Source organism: Tasmannia lanceolata, unplaced genomic scaffold, assembly GCF_043159265.1.
Source record: "Tasmannia lanceolata isolate RefF3 unplaced genomic scaffold, GAP_Taslan_0.1 ptg000023l, whole genome shotgun sequence".
NCBI classification, from domain to species: Eukaryota; Viridiplantae; Streptophyta; class Magnoliopsida; order Canellales; family Winteraceae; genus Tasmannia; species Tasmannia lanceolata.
Genome location: NW_027518700.1, coordinates 1102765 through 1120626, shown reverse-complemented (window position 1 = coordinate 1120626; position 17862 = coordinate 1102765). Strand labels below are relative to the sequence as shown.

The 17862-nt window shown below is 38.9% G+C and overlaps 1 protein-coding gene across 1 annotated transcript; it reads left to right on the top strand.

Annotated features, from left to right (window-relative positions):
• The first annotated feature begins 2646 nt into the window (after nucleotides 1-2646).
• On the top strand, nucleotides 2647-8191 carry LOC143856167 (seed imbibition 1). Its single transcript, XM_077366270.1, has 13 exons — nucleotides 2647-3203; nucleotides 4269-4528; nucleotides 4631-4721; nucleotides 5036-5084; nucleotides 5168-5259; nucleotides 5340-5447; nucleotides 5574-5708; nucleotides 5893-6303; nucleotides 6405-6546; nucleotides 6652-6719; nucleotides 6813-6947; nucleotides 7078-7295; nucleotides 7454-8191. The coding sequence occupies exons 1-13, from the start codon at nucleotides 3010-3012 to the stop codon at nucleotides 7828-7830; spliced, it is 2280 nt and encodes a 759-aa protein (XP_077222385.1). The 5' UTR covers nucleotides 2647-3009; the 3' UTR covers nucleotides 7831-8191.
• Nucleotides 8192-17862: the final 9671 nt, after the last annotated feature.

The window sequence follows — 17862 nt, the reverse complement described above, 5'->3', positions numbered from 1 at the left end:
CAAACAACTATGGGATATATGGTTTCTGAGCTCTAGCTGGCTCAAACCATATATCCATAAAAGTAATTTTATTCAGAAAGTCACTTTTACATCAATAGTAAAATGCAATTTTTGAGTCCTACTGATGGGTATAGGACTATAGGTGAGCTTTTATGTATGATCAAAAGACCATTGATCTTGTACATCATGAGGCGACGCACATGGTCTTTGTCCCATCTAAAACTGACATTCCATGTGTAAGATAAAGGACTACAAACATCAATGGTTTAGCTTCTCTTATAATAACGAATCTGGTTTTGAAAGGTAAATGACATTAAGGAACTGGCTAAACCACACATTGTCTTTTCTGATGAATCAGATACACATGTTTACGAGATGATTGGTTTAAAGGTAGATCGGAACATGTGTTTGTGTTTTTCGGTGCAAAATCTTTGTCTTGTTCTAGAATTTTACGGTTCGAGCTGCAAGGAATCTCTCCTCTCTCTCAATTAAATTATGAAGGGCAATAACGCCACAAGAAACACATGTGCGCAGCCACATGATGTTATCATCTTCCAAATCCTTCATTTGATCCCCCACCCCACCCACACGCACTCGCGCGCACGCGCACGCCTGCACACACACACACACACTCTCTCTCTCTCTCTCTCTCTCTCTCTCTCTCTCTCTCTCTCTCTCTCTCTCTCTCTCTCTCGCTGTTAGAATATGATCAAATTTCACAAGATCTAACCATTAGCTTGTTTAGGTTGTAGAGTAGGCAACTATGTTAGATGAGATAGTTAGGTTAGATTAGGATCATTCAGAGCCTTATATTTCTAAATCTTATCTTAACATGCTCATCTCTTAAGTGTTCTAAATCAACACTAGTTATGGTTAATTATAATTATATCTCAATTTAGTAGAATTCATTTCCTTTACATTAGAGCATGTCGATCGGATCTTGCCTTGCTAACAACATTAGTGATCATATACAATAGATCTAATCAGATTAGTGTATAGATATATTGTAAGTTAATCTATACAAACAATGCAAGCTATGTAAAATGCAAAAGAAGATCAAGAACTTACTTTGACCAGCCGTAATAAATGATTGATATGGGCTGAATCTTCTGCCTCCTCTCTAGACGATTAGATCTCAGCTCTGATAGATCTAGTGATGATCAATTAGATGGCAGTAGAGACCAACCCCTTTACTGGCAGATAAATACTTGTTAGTGTTCTACCCGTAATAGAACTATAATAATTTTAATTGATAACTACTGATCATGATGTAGTTAAGTTAGGACTACGATAAAACATCCATGACACACTAGGATACTAAGATGCACTTATTACCCTTACACTTTTAACTTTCATTTATTCGACGGGTAAAACTAATAATTCTACATTTAATATTACTCTTCAATTCAGAGCATTGGTCAAGGATCAATGACATTGTGGGAAGTAATTGGAGGATGTTTCAACATGTTAATTGATTTTATGTCCTAACAAGGATGGTTCACCAGCTATGATGATCACACTTGCATGCTAAAATGTTGATATCTATTATGCCTTGTCATAATCATATTTGTTGGGTGTAACATATGTTAAAAAACAGCAGTTATTATTTTTATTTTTATTTGTTTTGGTGTGTTTGTGTGTGTGTGTGTGTGAGAGAGAGAGAGAGATTTCACTATTAATGATTTTAATATAGAGGAATGCTAAATTGAAGGGTGTTGTTACAAAAACCAGCTACAAGGGCGACACCATTGGACTATCTCACCAAAGTCCATTTATAATGTCAAAAACCAGCTACAAGGGCGACACCATGGGAGCTTGTTCCCTTCTTGTTGGCTTTTCAGCCCCCTTAGTTGTTCCTCTTTTTTTTCCTAATGCATGTTGGGGTCTTGCCTAACCCCTGCTTACTCATCAGTTTAGCATTCCTCTTTAATATAATTTCAAAAGAAGAGTTATTAGGTAAAAATGAGGAATGCTAAACAGTACATTGGACAGGTCAACATCGGCCAACCTTTCTGAAAGCGGCAACTTAACTACGCCATGTCGAAGCTGAGCTGTCTTTTGTCGTGACTCTCATCTTGCTGACGTGGGATCCCTTCTCTCCACGTCATACTGACGTGGGATATCCAGAGCCAGACCTCATTATAATTTATTAAGGCGCCCCCACAGTGAGCAACTAGCACCCACCTTTGGTTAATCAGCGCGACTCATGGGATTACAATGAGGTCGCTTCCTACCAAAGCATTCACGAGGCCGAATTTTCCGGTTCGTGTCTCGAGGTGGGGGAGGCATTTTCCAACTTCTAAGCAGGACACTGCAAGAAGACATCAAGAAAAACAGCCACTGTAAACTCTGTCTGCATGTGGGCCCTACTTTGACAGTAAATGGCTACATACGTGGCTCTCAGGCAGTGGACGTCCTGGTCTTAGCGTCTTAGTTCTGCGTTTTTTCCGAGTGAATTGTCTTGTCAGCGTCTGAGTCAGAAGGAAATTGTTCATATGCACGAAACACGTGAATATGTGATACACCTAACCTTTTGCTTCCCGCCAGAAGTTTTTAATATTGGAGGACTGTGATTCCCAGGTTTTAGTTTTTCATCCATTTGATTGCTTTGGCTATAAATACCCACCTTTTCTCTGATGGGTTCTCATATTGGGCTTTTTGGGTTTTGATTTGTAGGCTCTGTTGGATATTTTTTTTTATCTAGTCAGGGTCTGTTGTTCTGTTTCTTCTCCTTGCAATTTGTCAGTTTTTTTCTCTTTTGTGTGTTTCTCTTGTTAGTAGTTGGGTTCTTTCTAAATTATTGATTTGGTTTGGGGTGTTTCATTTTGGGAAGTGCTGAAATTGCCATTAGGTTCTTCCATTTTGTTTCTCTGATTGTTGGGAGGTTTACATTTTTCTTCTGCTTGGGTTTTCAGTTTGGGGATTACTCTACACTCTTGCATCTGGGTTTCCTGGGGATTAACATTAATCTACTTTTTTCTATCTTGGTTTTCTAAGTTTTCTTTCAAGATGACTGTTGGGGCTGGTATTTCTGTTGCTGATGGGAATTTGGTGGTTTTGGGGACCTCTATCTTGTCTGATGTTCATGACAACATAGTTTTAACTCCTGCTTCTGGTGATGGTTTGATCAATGGGGCCTTCATCGGCGTGAGATCGGGGGGTCAACTTGGAAGTCGCCATGTCTTCCCTGTCGGAAAATTGGAGTAAGTTCTTAAAATTTCTGGTGTTTTGAGACTGATCTGTTGGTTTTCTTGTTTTGATATTTGTTGGGTGATATAGAAGTATGGTAGTTGCATCAAAATGAGTAAAGATTGCATTTTAAAATGCTCAGTTTTGATTTGTGATTTAAGCACTATCATTTCTTTCAACCTGCTCTAGTAGTAATCAGTTGATTTCATTTTGAGCATCATTCATTTCATTATGATTTGAGCTGTGTTGCATTCTTATAGAAATCGGACATGATTCACATCTGGCTTCTTTTCGTAGCCGTGTCCTGCCTGAATTATATTTCTTCGGCCGAATCTGACACAAATATGCCTCTTATAAAATGCAATTCCTGTACATTTTCCCTTAGAGCACATTTTCTTCTTAATTTTTTTTTAATAAAAACACAGCCCGTCTTCTCTTAATAAAAACCCTAAGGTGTTGACCCTCCAACCTCGAACATAGACCCCATTCCTCCTCCTCTCTTAATAAAAACCCTAACGTCTCGACCCCTCATCCACAAATTTTTCATGAATATCTATTTTTAAATTTTATTAAATAAAAATTATTGAATCTATGAATCCTACTTTTTGGGGCTTGCTGAATCCAATAACTTGAATCTGTGTAGATCTCAACATGCGAATCCGAATCCATGCAACACAGGATTTGAGTGTTTTCAGAATAATTTCTCTTACCTTGGTTCCTGGGTTGTATGGCTGATTAAGAGATGAAAAATATCAAAAAAAATGAAAAAAACCTTTCCATTTTCACCTATTTCGTGAGACAGGCTTGTTATCATATTATCGCGGTCTTTTTAGCTTTGTTATTCTATGATATTTGACAATGTAATTTGAAATTTGCCTCGATTTTGATTTGGTTTGTACATTTCAAAGGTGATCCTTGCTAGCTAATCCATCTAGGGAATTTAGCTGATTCACTGTTCACTTTTATTTATGCCCCAGATTCATGATTTATTATGCGAGAAATCTGTCCCTCTTTTCTGGGTTTTGGTTTCTGTTAAGGCATCAGTGCTTCTATGTTTTGATCCCTTCCTGAAATGTCAGGGGTTTGCGTTTCATGTGCAATTTTCGCTTTAAGTTATGGTGGATGACACAGAGGATGGGTTCTTCAGGCAAAGACATCCCCTTTGAAACTCAGTTTTTGATCATTGAGGGAAATGAGGGGTCTCATTTTGGTGAGGGAAGCGAAGATGGTGTTGGCCGGTCTGCAATCTATACTGTATTCTTACCTATACTTGAGGGTGCTTTTAGAGCTGTTCTCCAAGGGAATCCGAATAATGAAATAGAGATCTGTTTAGAGAGTGGTAATGGATAAAGATCCATGCTTCTTTGGCCATTTTCTCTTTTTTAGTATTGGAAATGGACTGTAAATGTACTAACCAAAAAAGTTCTTGTTCAAATTTCAGGAGATCCCTCTGTGGATGGATTTGAAGGAACCCATTTGGTTTTTGTTGCTGCTGGATCAGACCCATTTGATGTCATCACCAGTGCAGTAAAGTAAGAAGTTTAAACTAATTATCTTCTGTTTACTCTGGTTTATAGTCGGTTTATTCTATTTGGATTTTCACCACTAGAATTACATGGCCTTCATACTAGCATGTTGCGTGCTTGTTATTTATCTGTCCGCAAATTGATATCGGGCTAGAATATGCGAAATTGTAGCATTTATCCCATAATACATGGTTGAATGATTTATGTTTCCATTTAAGACGTCTGTTATACTCTTCTTGTATGAACTTCTACTGTATTCACAAATATCTTATGTTGGTTGAGAGTTATCTCTAATTTTAATGCACACTGAACTTTTATAGGGCTGTCGAAAAGCACCTTCAGACATTCTCTCATCGTGAAAAGAAGAAGGTAGTTTCTACCACATTCTTGTGCATGTGGTAGAAGTTTATTTACTGAATTCAGTTATTGGTATTGACTTCTTTTTCTTTTAGATGCCAGACATGCTGAACTGGTTTGGCTGGTGTACGTGGGATGCATTTTATACAGATGTTACTGCTGAGGGAGTAAGACAAGGACTAGAAAGGTACTTATCTCATCTTGGGAACCACTCAAGTTTCATGATTTGACATTAAAATACTATGGTAACAACTATCATTCATGCAGTTTAGAGAAAGGTGGTATTCCCCCAAAGTTTGTTATAATTGATGATGGTTGGCAATCTGTTGGCATGGATGCCACTGGCATTGCATCTAAGCCTGGAGATGCAGCAAAGTGAGTACATAAAGATGCACCTCTGTTTAATTTTCCCCATGTGTTTCACAATTTAATGATTTTCATCCCAATTTTATTTCATTAGCTAGCAATTTCTTCTCACTTCTCTGTTATCTTCTCTTTCAGCTTTGCAAATAGGCTAACGAACATAAAAGAAAACCACAAATTTCAGAAAAATGGCAAAGAGGGTCGCAGAGAGGAGGATCCAGCAATGGGACTTGCTCACATTGTTACTGAAATAAAAGACAAGCATGATTTAAAGTAAGAAAGTCGATTCCATTTCTTTGTTTCTTTTTCTCATGACTTCGATCAGTCTTAATATCTATGTTGTAACTTTGGTAAATATTAACATGTCATTTGGTTTCTGCATTCATGAATATCAGCTTACTTTATGTGCAATATCATCAATGACTATTTTTCTTATCAAATTCCTTCTTCACTCCAGATATGTTTATGTTTGGCATGCGATAACGGGGTATTGGGGTGGAGTTAGGCCTGGTGTCACTGGAATGGAACATTATGAATCCAAGATGGCATATCCTGTTTCATCTCCAGGAGTTAAGTCCAATGAACCCTGTGATGCTTTGAACAGCATTACAACCAATGGCCTTGGTCTCGTGAACCCAGAAAAAGTATTTAATTTCTATGATGAACTTCATTCTTATCTTGCATCTGCTGGAATTGATGGCGTCAAAGTAGATGTCCAGAACATTCTTGAGACTTTAGGAGCTGGCCATGGTGGAAGAGTGAAACTTGCTAGAAAGTACCATCAGGCTTTAGAAGCTTCAATTTCTAGAAATTTTTCTGACAATGGAATAATATCCTGTATGAGTCACAACACAGATGGTTTATATAGGTAATTATTTTCATTGATTCCTCCGCATTTTCCTTTCATTGAGATTGTTTGTGGGGTATTTGTGCGAGTTTTGATACAATGTTTCCTTCATGTTTTCATAGCTCAAAGAGGACTGCTGTAATAAGAGCATCTGATGATTTTTGGCCAAGAGATCCAGCATCTCATACAATCCATATTGCGTCTGTTGCCTACAACACCATTTTCCTTGGAGAATTTATGCAGCCTGATTGGGATATGTTTCACGTAAGATTCCAAAATCCCTTTTTCCATTGTCTCACTCCTTTATCATACTTCTTTACGTCAGTGAAATTCATGATTGTTAATTTGGTGACCAATGCGATTGCTCAGAGTCTTCACCCGATGGCCGAGTACCATGGAGCAGCGCGTGCAGTTGGAGGATGTGCCATTTATGTCAGGTGTTAGTTTTACTGCATAAATTTTTAAATCTTTGTTCTAGCATTAAGACAATAGAAAACCAAGTTTCCTCATGTGAGAGATATTCCATGCAGTGACAAACCAGGAAACCATGACTTCAATTTGTTGAAGAAACTTGTACTTCCTGATGGATCTATACTGAGAGCGAAACTTCCAGGAAGACCCACAAGGGATTGCTTATTTTCTGATCCTGCCAGAGACGGAAAAAGGTGTTAAGCAAAGTTATTGTGCATTTATGACTCAGGACTAGACTTTGGCATTTTGGTTGTCTCTGTAATGCTTAATATTCTAAATATGTTTGTCAAGATTTGGCTAACTGGCTGTCTTCTTTTGTTGCAGTCTTTTAAAAATATGGAATTTGAATGACTACTCTGGCATTCTTGGGGTCTTCAACTGTCAGGGAGCTGGATGGTGTAGAGTTGGAAAGAAGAACACTATTCATGATCTACAACCTGGCACCATTACTGGAGTTATTCGATCGAGTGATGTCGATTATTTGCCAAGAATTGCTGATGATGGCTGGAATGGCAATGCTGTCATATTTTCCCATTTGGGTGGTGTGTATTCGTAAACATCGTAGCTATGCTTTGCTAAAATGCCTGAACAAATAATCATTGCTTTATCACTAATTTTCTTGCCATTTATACTAGAGTCTAGAAATAGTACAGGAAAACATTTCAGCTTGTTTTGCTAAGTTGCTTTCTACATGTTGCAGGAGAGGTAGTTTATCTTCCAAAGAATGCGTCCTTGCCTGTCACGCTGAAATCCCGGGAATATGAGGTTTTTACAGTGGTTCCTGTTAAGGAATTGTCAAATGGTGGTTCATTTGCTCCTATTGGACTGATAAGGATGTTCAATTCCGGAGGTGCCATTAAAGAGTTAAGATATGAAGCCGAGCAAAGTGCGACTGTAGAGATGCAAGTGAGAGGGTGTGGTGTATTTGGGGCCTATTCATCTACTAGGCCCAAGAGATTAACAGTTGATGCAGAAGAATCAGAGTTCACATATGATGAAGGGTCTGGTTTGGTAAGCCTTGTTTTGAGAATTCCACCTAAAGAATTGTACTTATGGAAGATAAACATTGAGCTGTGACTGATGCTAATTCAATAAATAACAAAGTGGGGAGATTTGGGAGGAGATTTCATAAGAGCTTTTGGTTCGTAGATTTTATTCGAGGTGGATCTTTAAAGCTCAAATTGGTTTACAGTCCAATGGAAATCAAAATACAATGAAGTCATTGCTTTTTCCGGGCTTTCATCAAGATTGAGTGGATTCTTCAATGGAAGTTTTTTTTGTTTATTTATTTATCTTTTCCTGTGTCTTTCAAGGAATTATTGTTGCTCTAGCGAGCTTTAGATGGCATTTTAGAGTGCTAGAGATGGAACTGTATTTGTAACATCTATTATTTATGAAATGAAAAAAGTATAGCAGATCTTTTAGTTTGGCTGAACAAGTTTTTCTCATGTTTAAGCATGAAATATAAATGCCTATGATTCCCCCTTATGTTTAAGAGAAAACGGTTTCTACCCACAAGTGTAGATAAGTTATCTACACACAATAAATCAGCTCCATAATCCCAACCCTACAATTTGTGGAGGTAAAATGGACCTGTATGAACCTTCACAAATCTGTCCATTTTTTGCCTCCACGGTTCAAAGGGTTAGGATGATCCTATGGAGCTGATTTTTTGTGGACACCCTATCTATGTGGGCCTCCACTGTGTTTTAAGCTAGTGTGTAGATAACTTATCTACACTTGTGTGTAGAAACTGTTTCTCTATGATTAATTCAAGTTTACAATGTTTTTGCTTGGGATGAAGTTTTTCAATAAAACTTCAAAATTTTGAAAATTAACTCTACTTCTACTTTAAAAAAAAACATAGATGAGTATTTTCTTCCGTTTTATGTTATTTTCCTTTCTTCCCTTTGATAAAATTCGTCAAGAGAATGGAAAAAGAGTTGAAAGAACCCTAGTGTTTAATGAAATATGAGATGTGTTGAGCTGAGATCTAATGTTGGATGTAGAAAAATACTGCTATATCTTCTACAGAATCTGATTTGATTATGTCGGTAAGCTCCAATTGCATCACAGGAGATACAAAAATAAGGTTCTTTCCTTGCGTTAGGTGATAACTAATTGATGCTGAGGTGCCAAACTTTCCGTGTCTCCATAGCAACTCTCATATATTTGGTTTTATGTCATGTCAATTAAGGGTGCAACTCGGGTCGGGCTGGCCTCCCGACCCCAGTTTTTAAGCTTATAAAATTAAAAAAACCATAAAAAAGTCGGGTTTTACTTGGGTCGGGTTGCCCAAACCCTCAACCCTAACCCAACCTGGGTTGGGAAAAGTCAATCCGAACTTGAACCCGACCATAACTTAACCCCACCCGAGTTGCACCCATAAGAGTGTCAATTATAAGTTGCTTGATCTGTCTATTGTTCTAATTAATAAGAATAATGAGAAGGGGGACCCAATAACTACCCTCCTCACATTAGCTATCTTGCTCTTTTTTGGCTTTTTTCCTTAAAATGGCCAAACTCGGAGGGGTAGTTTTGCCTTTTTTAGTAAAATGTAAAAGATAACCGATCTCGAGAAAAGATCGGTTATTGTTGTTGTTAACATGTGAAGAGGCTATCTGCCATTTATTTGGTGCCATTCTCCGTTCCCAACTTGGCTACCATATCATCATTAGGGTTGCAATTCGGGTCGGGTCGAGGCCAACAGTAACCCAACCCAAGATAGCATTCTCTCAACCCTAACCCAACCCAACCCAACCCAACCCGCCTCCAAATCAGGTCGGGTTCGGGTTGGATTCAGAAAAATACAAGGAAAAAAACATAATCCTAGAAAAAACTTGAGACAACTAGATAACAGAGGACGGATTCGGGTCCCACACACCCACATCATGCTTGTACCTAAAGTAGAAACAGATTAGATAATTAAACAAGAGAAACAGACAAAAGCTAACAAGAGAGAGAGAGAGAGAGAGAGAGAGAGAGAGGTTGAGGCGGTTTGGGTGTTGGCTTGGCGTGTGAGCAAAACTCCCAAATCATCATTCAACACAAAACACCACAGCCAAAGGTAATAAAAAGAAAGAAAAAGCATTAATAAAGCATATGAATGTTAAGAGCTAAAGTAAGAAATGTAGAAATATTGAAATCATGATTCCTTCCTCCCTACCATAAACTTCAAAATTTCTCTCAAATTTCAATGATTTCGCTCTTGGAGTAATCATCTTCTCGTTTTTCAAATTTTCATACATTTCTCTATAAATTGTCCTCTGCATCTGATTTCTGAAGACATCGTGCGTCTATGAAGCGTTTTTTAGGTTTTTTTTTTTTTTTCTAGATTTTCCCAAGCTCTCTCACGTCACGATCCTGTATTTCTCGTTTAGTTTTGATTTTGAAGTTTATCTTTTAAGAATTTTGCTCCTCTCATCTCTTTTCAAACATCATCTGATTTTTCTGTTGATTACTAATTCATCGCGAGAATCACAATCGTTCTAGAAATTCTTCTCAGATGGAACGTGAGAACAAGAAGAGAGGAAGAGAAGAAGAAGAAAAGAAAGATCTCAAGGAGAAGGCAAAGAAACAGGAAATTATCGGATTTGAAGAGGGCGAGATTTTCAAATTCCCGTGGGAGAAGGAAAATCTCGTCTGTGACTCGGACGAGTGGAAATCTGATGACGACTTTTTCTACTCGTGGCTGTTGAACGGTTGTCCGCCGGCGGTGGAGTTCCCGGCCGGCGACGGACTATGTCTGAGTACCGAAGAAATCATTGCAGAGGACGAATTGTGGCCGTCTGATGATGAGGTGGAGATCGACGGTGCAGATTGCATTTGGAGTTGTGTGTTGAATCAGCCCCTTTCTATTGAACCTCAAAAGGTAAAGAATACACAGAATAGTGATTTTTCCTTTTCATCTTATCACTATCAATTTTGAATTTTCTTTGTTTTTTTCTCCATATTGTTTGTTTTCTCTCTTAAGAGTAATTCATTTTTAGTTAAAATTAAACGTTTGTAATCGAAGAGATGAAATTTATTAGTTCACTAAGTGCCCATTTGGATACCTCATATTTTGTATTTGGATTTGGAATTGAGTTTTGAATACAAGATGAATAGATCCGCCAGCTAATGTTGAGGGAGAGAGAGAGGGGGGAAAGGGGGTACTTCCTACTTCCTACTGAAGGGGAGATGTTGAGGAGCATAGAGGGTGGAGGAAACTGCTAGATCTATGGATTTTCAATTAGGGCTCGTTGGATGCCGAGAAGATTTTGATTTGAAATTCTCACATTTGCAGCCCTTTTTTGCATTGACATTTGGATCCCGATCAAATCCTTGAATTTCCAATTCAGCGACGGACAATGAAAAAAAAAATCAGATTTCCATATAAGCTGTGGGAATAAGAAATTGGAAATCCACAGATCTGGCACTTTCCTTTACCCTCTTGGCTCCTCAACCTGCCCCTGCAGCGCGCAGGAATTACCCCCTTCCCTCTCTGTCTCCCTCAACATGAGCTAATAGATCTATTCATTTTGTACAGAAAACTCAATTCCAAATCCAAACACAAAACCTGAGGCATCCAAACTGGCCCTTACTTATTTCCACGGCATATTTGAAAATCTGTTTTTTTTTTTAAATTTTAACTGTTTGATCCGGATCCAAATCACAATGCAAAATGAGCTGCAAATGTGAGATATCCAAATCAAAATCTTCTCGGCATCCAAACGGGGCCCACAATGCAATCATTGTCAAGATATGATATCATGACACGTGAAAAATCAATGGTCTTGCAATAGAGATATTTACCCTTATGATATTATAATTAATAGCTATATATAAATAATTAAGAAATAGGAGGAATTTACGTGTATAAGGTTGTAAATAAAATGGGGTATTGTCATGGCCACCCAGGATATAAAAGTATTATAGGGGGGAGGGCTCACTTAGGATGCCCTTTACAAGGCACAAACCGTATTGAAAGTGAAACACAATGGATTGTTCCTTCTATAGTGGGGCCCACCTTCTCTCCTTTTATCTGATCTTTGGTTCCCTTGCACCAAGGCAAAATGAACATAATCAATGCTTATATATATAGAGCACTTATTTAGAGATCATAAACATGGCAAGAGATAAATGATAAGATTTAATTTGAAAGATAATCCTAATCTATTATAGTTCCCTGCTCTATCTTACCTTTGCCATTTAGCAACTAACCCAAAAATGAGATTTACACCCAATCCAACTGTTGCATCTCACATAAACTAATAGATCCTAACATACAATCACGTGTATATATTTTTCACACTGAATAGGGTCACTGGACCTAGACAGACCAATTGATTTAAAGGATCTAAATGTTAATGAACAAGACTTGGGGAAGCAGCTAGATCTGAACTGTGTCCATTGGATCCATATACTAAGATCTGAAATTATGTCTAGGCCCTTATCATTTTGAATTTTGAGTTCAAAATTGTTGTGAAAAAACCCCTCTAAAATAGCGATCTGAAATTTCAAATGGCGAACCAATGAGAACAACATTATCAAAGTTTCTCTTTTATCTCTTTCTCCTTCCTGGTGGATTCTAGGATTCTTCTTCTTCCCTAGTGGATTCTAGGGCCCATTTCGGATTGTATGCTTCGGCTGCGATTTTCGTTCGGATTGTTCGCTTCGGGTGCGATTCCATGTTTGATCCACTGCGTTAGTCTTGCTCGTGAAGGTGTGGCTAGAGGGGCAATAGAAATATTTGACACTCCCCACCCCCATGATGAGTTTTTGCATCTGTTATATTTCTTTGTCTTCTCTTGAATGGTCGTTCTTGCTTCCACAACTGCCTTGGTCATGGTTGCTCATTCTAATAAAATATCAACAGTTCAAAAAACTAAATAAATGTGTCCAATAATCAGTTTGGGACTCACATTCGGTTCTCAAAATCCAAAACAAATGGGGCATTACATTGATGCCATGTTTCGTTTTGGTCTTGGAGAATCAATTTGGAGTCTGATGGGGTCCAAAATCTGCAACCAATCGGCTGTTGACACGTGGCCCTCACAGGGACCACTGCAAAGCCAACACCTGTCCCTGCTAGGTATGACACCTGGACCAATCAGGGACTTCCACCTGCCCCTCCTAGGTATGAAACCTGGTCCATACAGGGGCGACCACCTGTCCTGGACAGGTGGCTCAGGATCACACTATAAATAGCCCTCATTTGTGCTAAGGTGAGGGATCCGAGATCAAAACCCTAAGTTTTTTGCTCTGACATTGCTCTGCACTCCTGCTCATACTGACTTGAGTGTCGAAGCGCCCGTCCGGAGCACCACTCCGGGTTGGTCTTCTGACCCTTTGTATCCTTGTCTGTGCCCTTGTGCAGCGCAGGACTCCATTGGCCCTTCAGCTGTGGCTTGCCAGATCAGCTCTTCCGGCCCTACCATAACCTGTTACCAATTTTAGACCTAACAGAGTCTAAAACTGATTATTGGACTCAAAATTAACATAATTTTAAGTCCAATAATAAGTTTTGAAGTTACAATCAGTTCTTAAAATCCAAAACAAGCAGGTGGTTAGTGATTTTTTTTTTAATGGTAAAACAAACTTCATCGATAAAACCAAGACCGAGAAACTTCATTGATATCACTAACAAGCGGGTTGTTAGTAATACAAAACCTTTATTTTACAATCTCATTGTAAAACGGTGTGATGCATACGTAACAACATAATGGGCCCTAACTTTGATTGATATGAACCGTCTGAGTAATAGGTTTCACTTTAGATCACCCATGGCCTGAAAATCACACAAAACATCCAATTTTAACATCTAAGAGTATCCTCCTATTCCTAAGGGCCCTGGGTTCCCCCAAGCTTGAGCCATCAAATTTAACTTCAGCCACCCAAGGGGTAGATGGGGACCATCTGGGAGCAAGAATCTCTACATGTTCCCTGCAGCTGCAGTTCTCCTTCCAACACTTATTGGACTCAAATTTCTGTTTAATTTTGAGTCTAATAATCAATTCTGCCTCACAATCCGCTCTCAAAATCCCAAACAAATTGGGTCTAAAATTTTCATCGGACAAGATAAGCTGGAATCACAAACGGATTAGCTGATAAATTTTGATTATTAGTTATATCAGCCAATTGTCTAGTAGTTGAGAACTCAGCTCTTTTTTATCAACTTCTTGTCTAAAATTTTAAAAAAATAAAGATTCCGACGCATTGCCTAATAATGTAATGGCAAAGACATCCCTCAAAATAAAGAATAGTAATTTAAAATTCTAGCATGAATGTTGAGAAAATCCGGCGGGCAAATCCGTTCCCATCGTGCACAAATTAATGGAAAAGTAAAATAAACTCAAGCACAAAATGAACACCGAGATTTTACGTGGTTCGGCCAAGCCTACATCCAGGCGACATGATCTTCCACTATGAGAAAAACAATACACAAGTATTATAATGGATTAAAACAAAACCCACAAACCCTCAACCCTTCCCTTGCTTCTCTTAGACCAACACCGTACAAGAGTAACCCGAGGGAACTCGAAAGAAAACCCAATAGAAAAAACCTCGAGAAGAAAACCCAAGAAGAACCAACCCCCCCCCCCCCTCGCTCCCTCTCTCTCTCTCTCTCTCTCTCTCTCTCTCTCTCTCTCTCTCTCTCTCTCTCTCTCTCTGCAGCTGCACACAAATAGCCGAAAAACACTCTTGCCGTAGCACACAAAAAGAAAACGAGACCTCTTTTTATGTACTTAGGTTAGACCCGGCAAACGGGTAACCCGGGCGGTTACAGGTAGTTTTTACCCGTGATTCTACGGGTAGCCATTTTATGTACCAAGATCCCACCCAGGCAGGCACGGGTATACCCGTGGGTAACCCAACAATTGAAAGAAGTATGATAGTTGTGCAGTGTAATTTTGTACTTCTACAAGTGCATGTGATTCTTGAGCTTGTCTTGCTCATATATGAAAATTAGTGTATATGCAGCCAGTGATCATGGAAGTTCAGTTTCAGGGAAATTAAATCAAGGCACATTGATTTGAACTCATAAACTCCAAATACAAGATTCAGCACCTAATACAGAACTTGATAGTAAAACTTGAGTGGTTTCTTGCTACTTGATAATGAGATAAAAACCAGTTTGGAAATGGCTGGACCTTTCAGATTTCTTCAGGAGAGAGAGAGAGAGAGAGAGAGAGAGAGAGAGAGAGAGAGAGAGAGAGAGAGAGAGAGAGAGAGGGCCTAATAGCCCCTCTGAATATTGTGTTGATAAGAGATACAACCATGCTTTTCATTAGCCAATCAATGATTGTTTTCTTAGCCATTTGCCTCCTCTTTTTGTATTTGATCTGAAGCTTCTGAAGTTTTCCACCATTAGATTTTTTACTTCAAGCCTTCATCTGATCAAACTATAGCCCAAGAGCAAGCTTTAAGATGCATACAAGACTTAATTAGAAGTAAAATACCATTATACAGCACCTAACCATGCTCATAGTTTGATGGATCCCAAGACCATGCAATGCAACCAACTTTAAGAAGCATCTAATTTTGGTCCTTTTGATCATTTAGTGTTCAGGCCTTAAGAATAAAAAGTTGAAAACCGAATGGCGGGTAACCCGCGGGCACTAGCGCCCGACCCAGACCCACCCGCAGGTAATATGTACGGGTTGGGTGCGGGTATTTTTTTTCGCGGGTAATGAAATTGGTACCCGTACCCCTACGGAATGGGTGTACCCGCGGGTACGGGTCCCATTTTGCCAGGTCTAACTTAGGTCTTCTCAAAAAACCTAGAAAAAAAAAAGGTGTTTCCATTATTGCCTGGGAAATGATAAATGCGCCCCTTTTCAACACTTGGGACACCCAGCTGTATTGTACGTGGCAATCTGTAACTTCATTCCTTCAAATGTGAAGTACATCAGCCCCTTTGCAGTCATAGATACACTGTAGCTGACTGTACCTAGTAATGAAAAGGGGCACATTTATCATTTCCCTATTGGCTCTACCGCACATGTGGAAATAAGGCAGCTTTCTCAACAAACTCAACTTTTTATTTGATAAATCCTTCATCAATTAGTGGCAATCTATCGGGCAAAGTAATTCATTCATGCTGGGAAATGTCTTGTTTCACACAGTTTAATGGGAAACCAAGAGTAGAATTGGTTTTAGGTATTGGCTGTCTCAATGACCGACTCTATTATTCTCTATTTCAATTAAAATAAATTTAGGCAGTGACATCTTCAATACCTAAGGCTCTATCTTAAAGACGAGTTTTTATATGGCTTGTGCGGCATGAGTCCAATATTTTTCAAAACATACGGAGGGGACCCCTCCACTTCATAGGATGATCCAAACTGTTCATTTGTTCGAACCCTACGCTATAAATCATCTCCTTAAGACGATCGTAAGTTCGTAACCCTCCGATCTATAGTTGTTACTGTGCAGTCCCTCTACAGATCAGAGGGTTAGGATTATCTTACAGAAATAATCTGTGTAAAGCCTATTTATGTTGTGCCCAACAAATGAACAGTTTGGATCATCTTCTGAAGTAGGCCACACTGTGCTTTTAAAAAATCCCGAAACGTCTCTGTTCTAACGTGGTCATTCCCATCCCGAAACGTCTCTGTCTCAACGAGTCTACGTGGTAATTATTTTCCAACGTGGAATTGAAAAAAATTCCATTTTCTCCTTTCCTTCTTAACCTTCCAAAAACACCATAAATTATCCAACTCTACATCTTCCAAAACAAACAAAATAATTAAATTCAGTACCAGAAAAAGAAGGATATCTTCAATTAGTTTCCAAATCGTTTCGGATTCTAAAGATTTGCTACGTTATAAGAACAGTCCCTGTTAGGAAAGTCTCCTTGGCAACTCATTTCGAGTACCCAATAAATTAAAGGAACACATTCAAGATTTAATTCCCATAATTTCCCATTTCCTAACACCACCTCTCTCTCTCTCTCTCTCTCTCTCTTTCTCTCTCTCTCTCTCTCTGACGGTGGTCGTTCCTTTTTTTTTTCCAAGGAATACATTTTCCTCTCTTTTTTTTCTCCTCTTCCTTTCTCTCTATGTTTGATGGATTGGTTAAGTTATATATGGTTTCCGTGGTCTCTATTGCTTGATTGATGAAATGAGCCTTGCTTCGTGTGTTTCAGTTGAGGGGATTTCACGGTGGTTCTAACTCAGAGGGATTCTTTAATTTTATGTTATAACCTCAGCGTTTTTTAATGGATATTTTTTCTAAGTTCCAAATAATCATTTTGCAATTTCCGGTGAACCTACTGTCCGTTATATACTGCATGCTTCATTGAGTTTGTATATCCATAGGATGATCCGAGCCGTCCATTTGATGGGCCACAATGTAAATAGTTTGTGCCCCAAAAATATTTCCGTAGGATGATCACAACCCTACAATCTATAGAGGTTGCAAAAGATGTACTTTCTATTTAGATCGGAGGGCTAGGATCAACCTATGGAAATAATATTTTGGGATGCAACCTATTTACGTTTATGGCCCATCAAATGGACGGTTTGGATTATCCTATGGTGTGGTATGGGCGGGGCCTACGTTGTTCAAAGATCGGCCCACAATTCCACCAACGGTTCCTGTTGGGCCCACCAACTGTTCCTGTTGTGTGTGTGTGTGGAGAGAGAGAGAGAGAGAGAGAGAGAGAGAGAGAGAGAGAGAGGGGTCAAATGGTTGGAAAACGTTAGCCAGCCGTCGAGGAGGGGGGGGGATATCAGCGCCCTTACTTTATGGTATGATTCTTGTTTTTTTTTTTGTAAATGTAAGCTAACTTCGTTGGTGTTTTTAGCTTTTAAAGGAGATTAATCAATCGGTTTAGAAAAGAAGCCAGATTATTTCTTTTCCTTTGAATCTGTTCTTTAATGGGTTTCCTTTGTTTTGGGTCATTACTATATATGTTAGGGCTCTTTTGTTGATGTTTTAAGCTTTTACAGGAGATTAATTAATTTGCTGGGTGATAGCTTCCATCATCTGATTTGTTTGTAGAAAGTAGGTCTATTTAATCTTTGAAGGAGGCTAAAGCTGCGATTTTTCCTGCTAAAGCCTTAGCTGAAGGCACAAATGAGATACTGATGGCGTCTGAATCCGGGTCTGCGATCGCGCGGTCAG

Excerpts from the sequence above, each read along its gene's own strand:
- LOC143856167 (XM_077366270.1), top strand. The coding sequence starts at position 3,010 with ATGACTGTTGGGGCTGGTATTTCTGTTGCTGATGGGAATTTGGTGGTT. Across the intron at positions 3,204-4,268 it reads TTCCCTGTCGGAAAATTGGA|GGGTTTGCGTTTCATGTGCA; the intron begins GTAAGTTCTTAA and ends CTGAAATGTCAG. Across the intron at positions 4,529-4,630 it reads AGAGATCTGTTTAGAGAGTG|GAGATCCCTCTGTGGATGGA; the intron begins GTAATGGATAAA and ends TTCAAATTTCAG.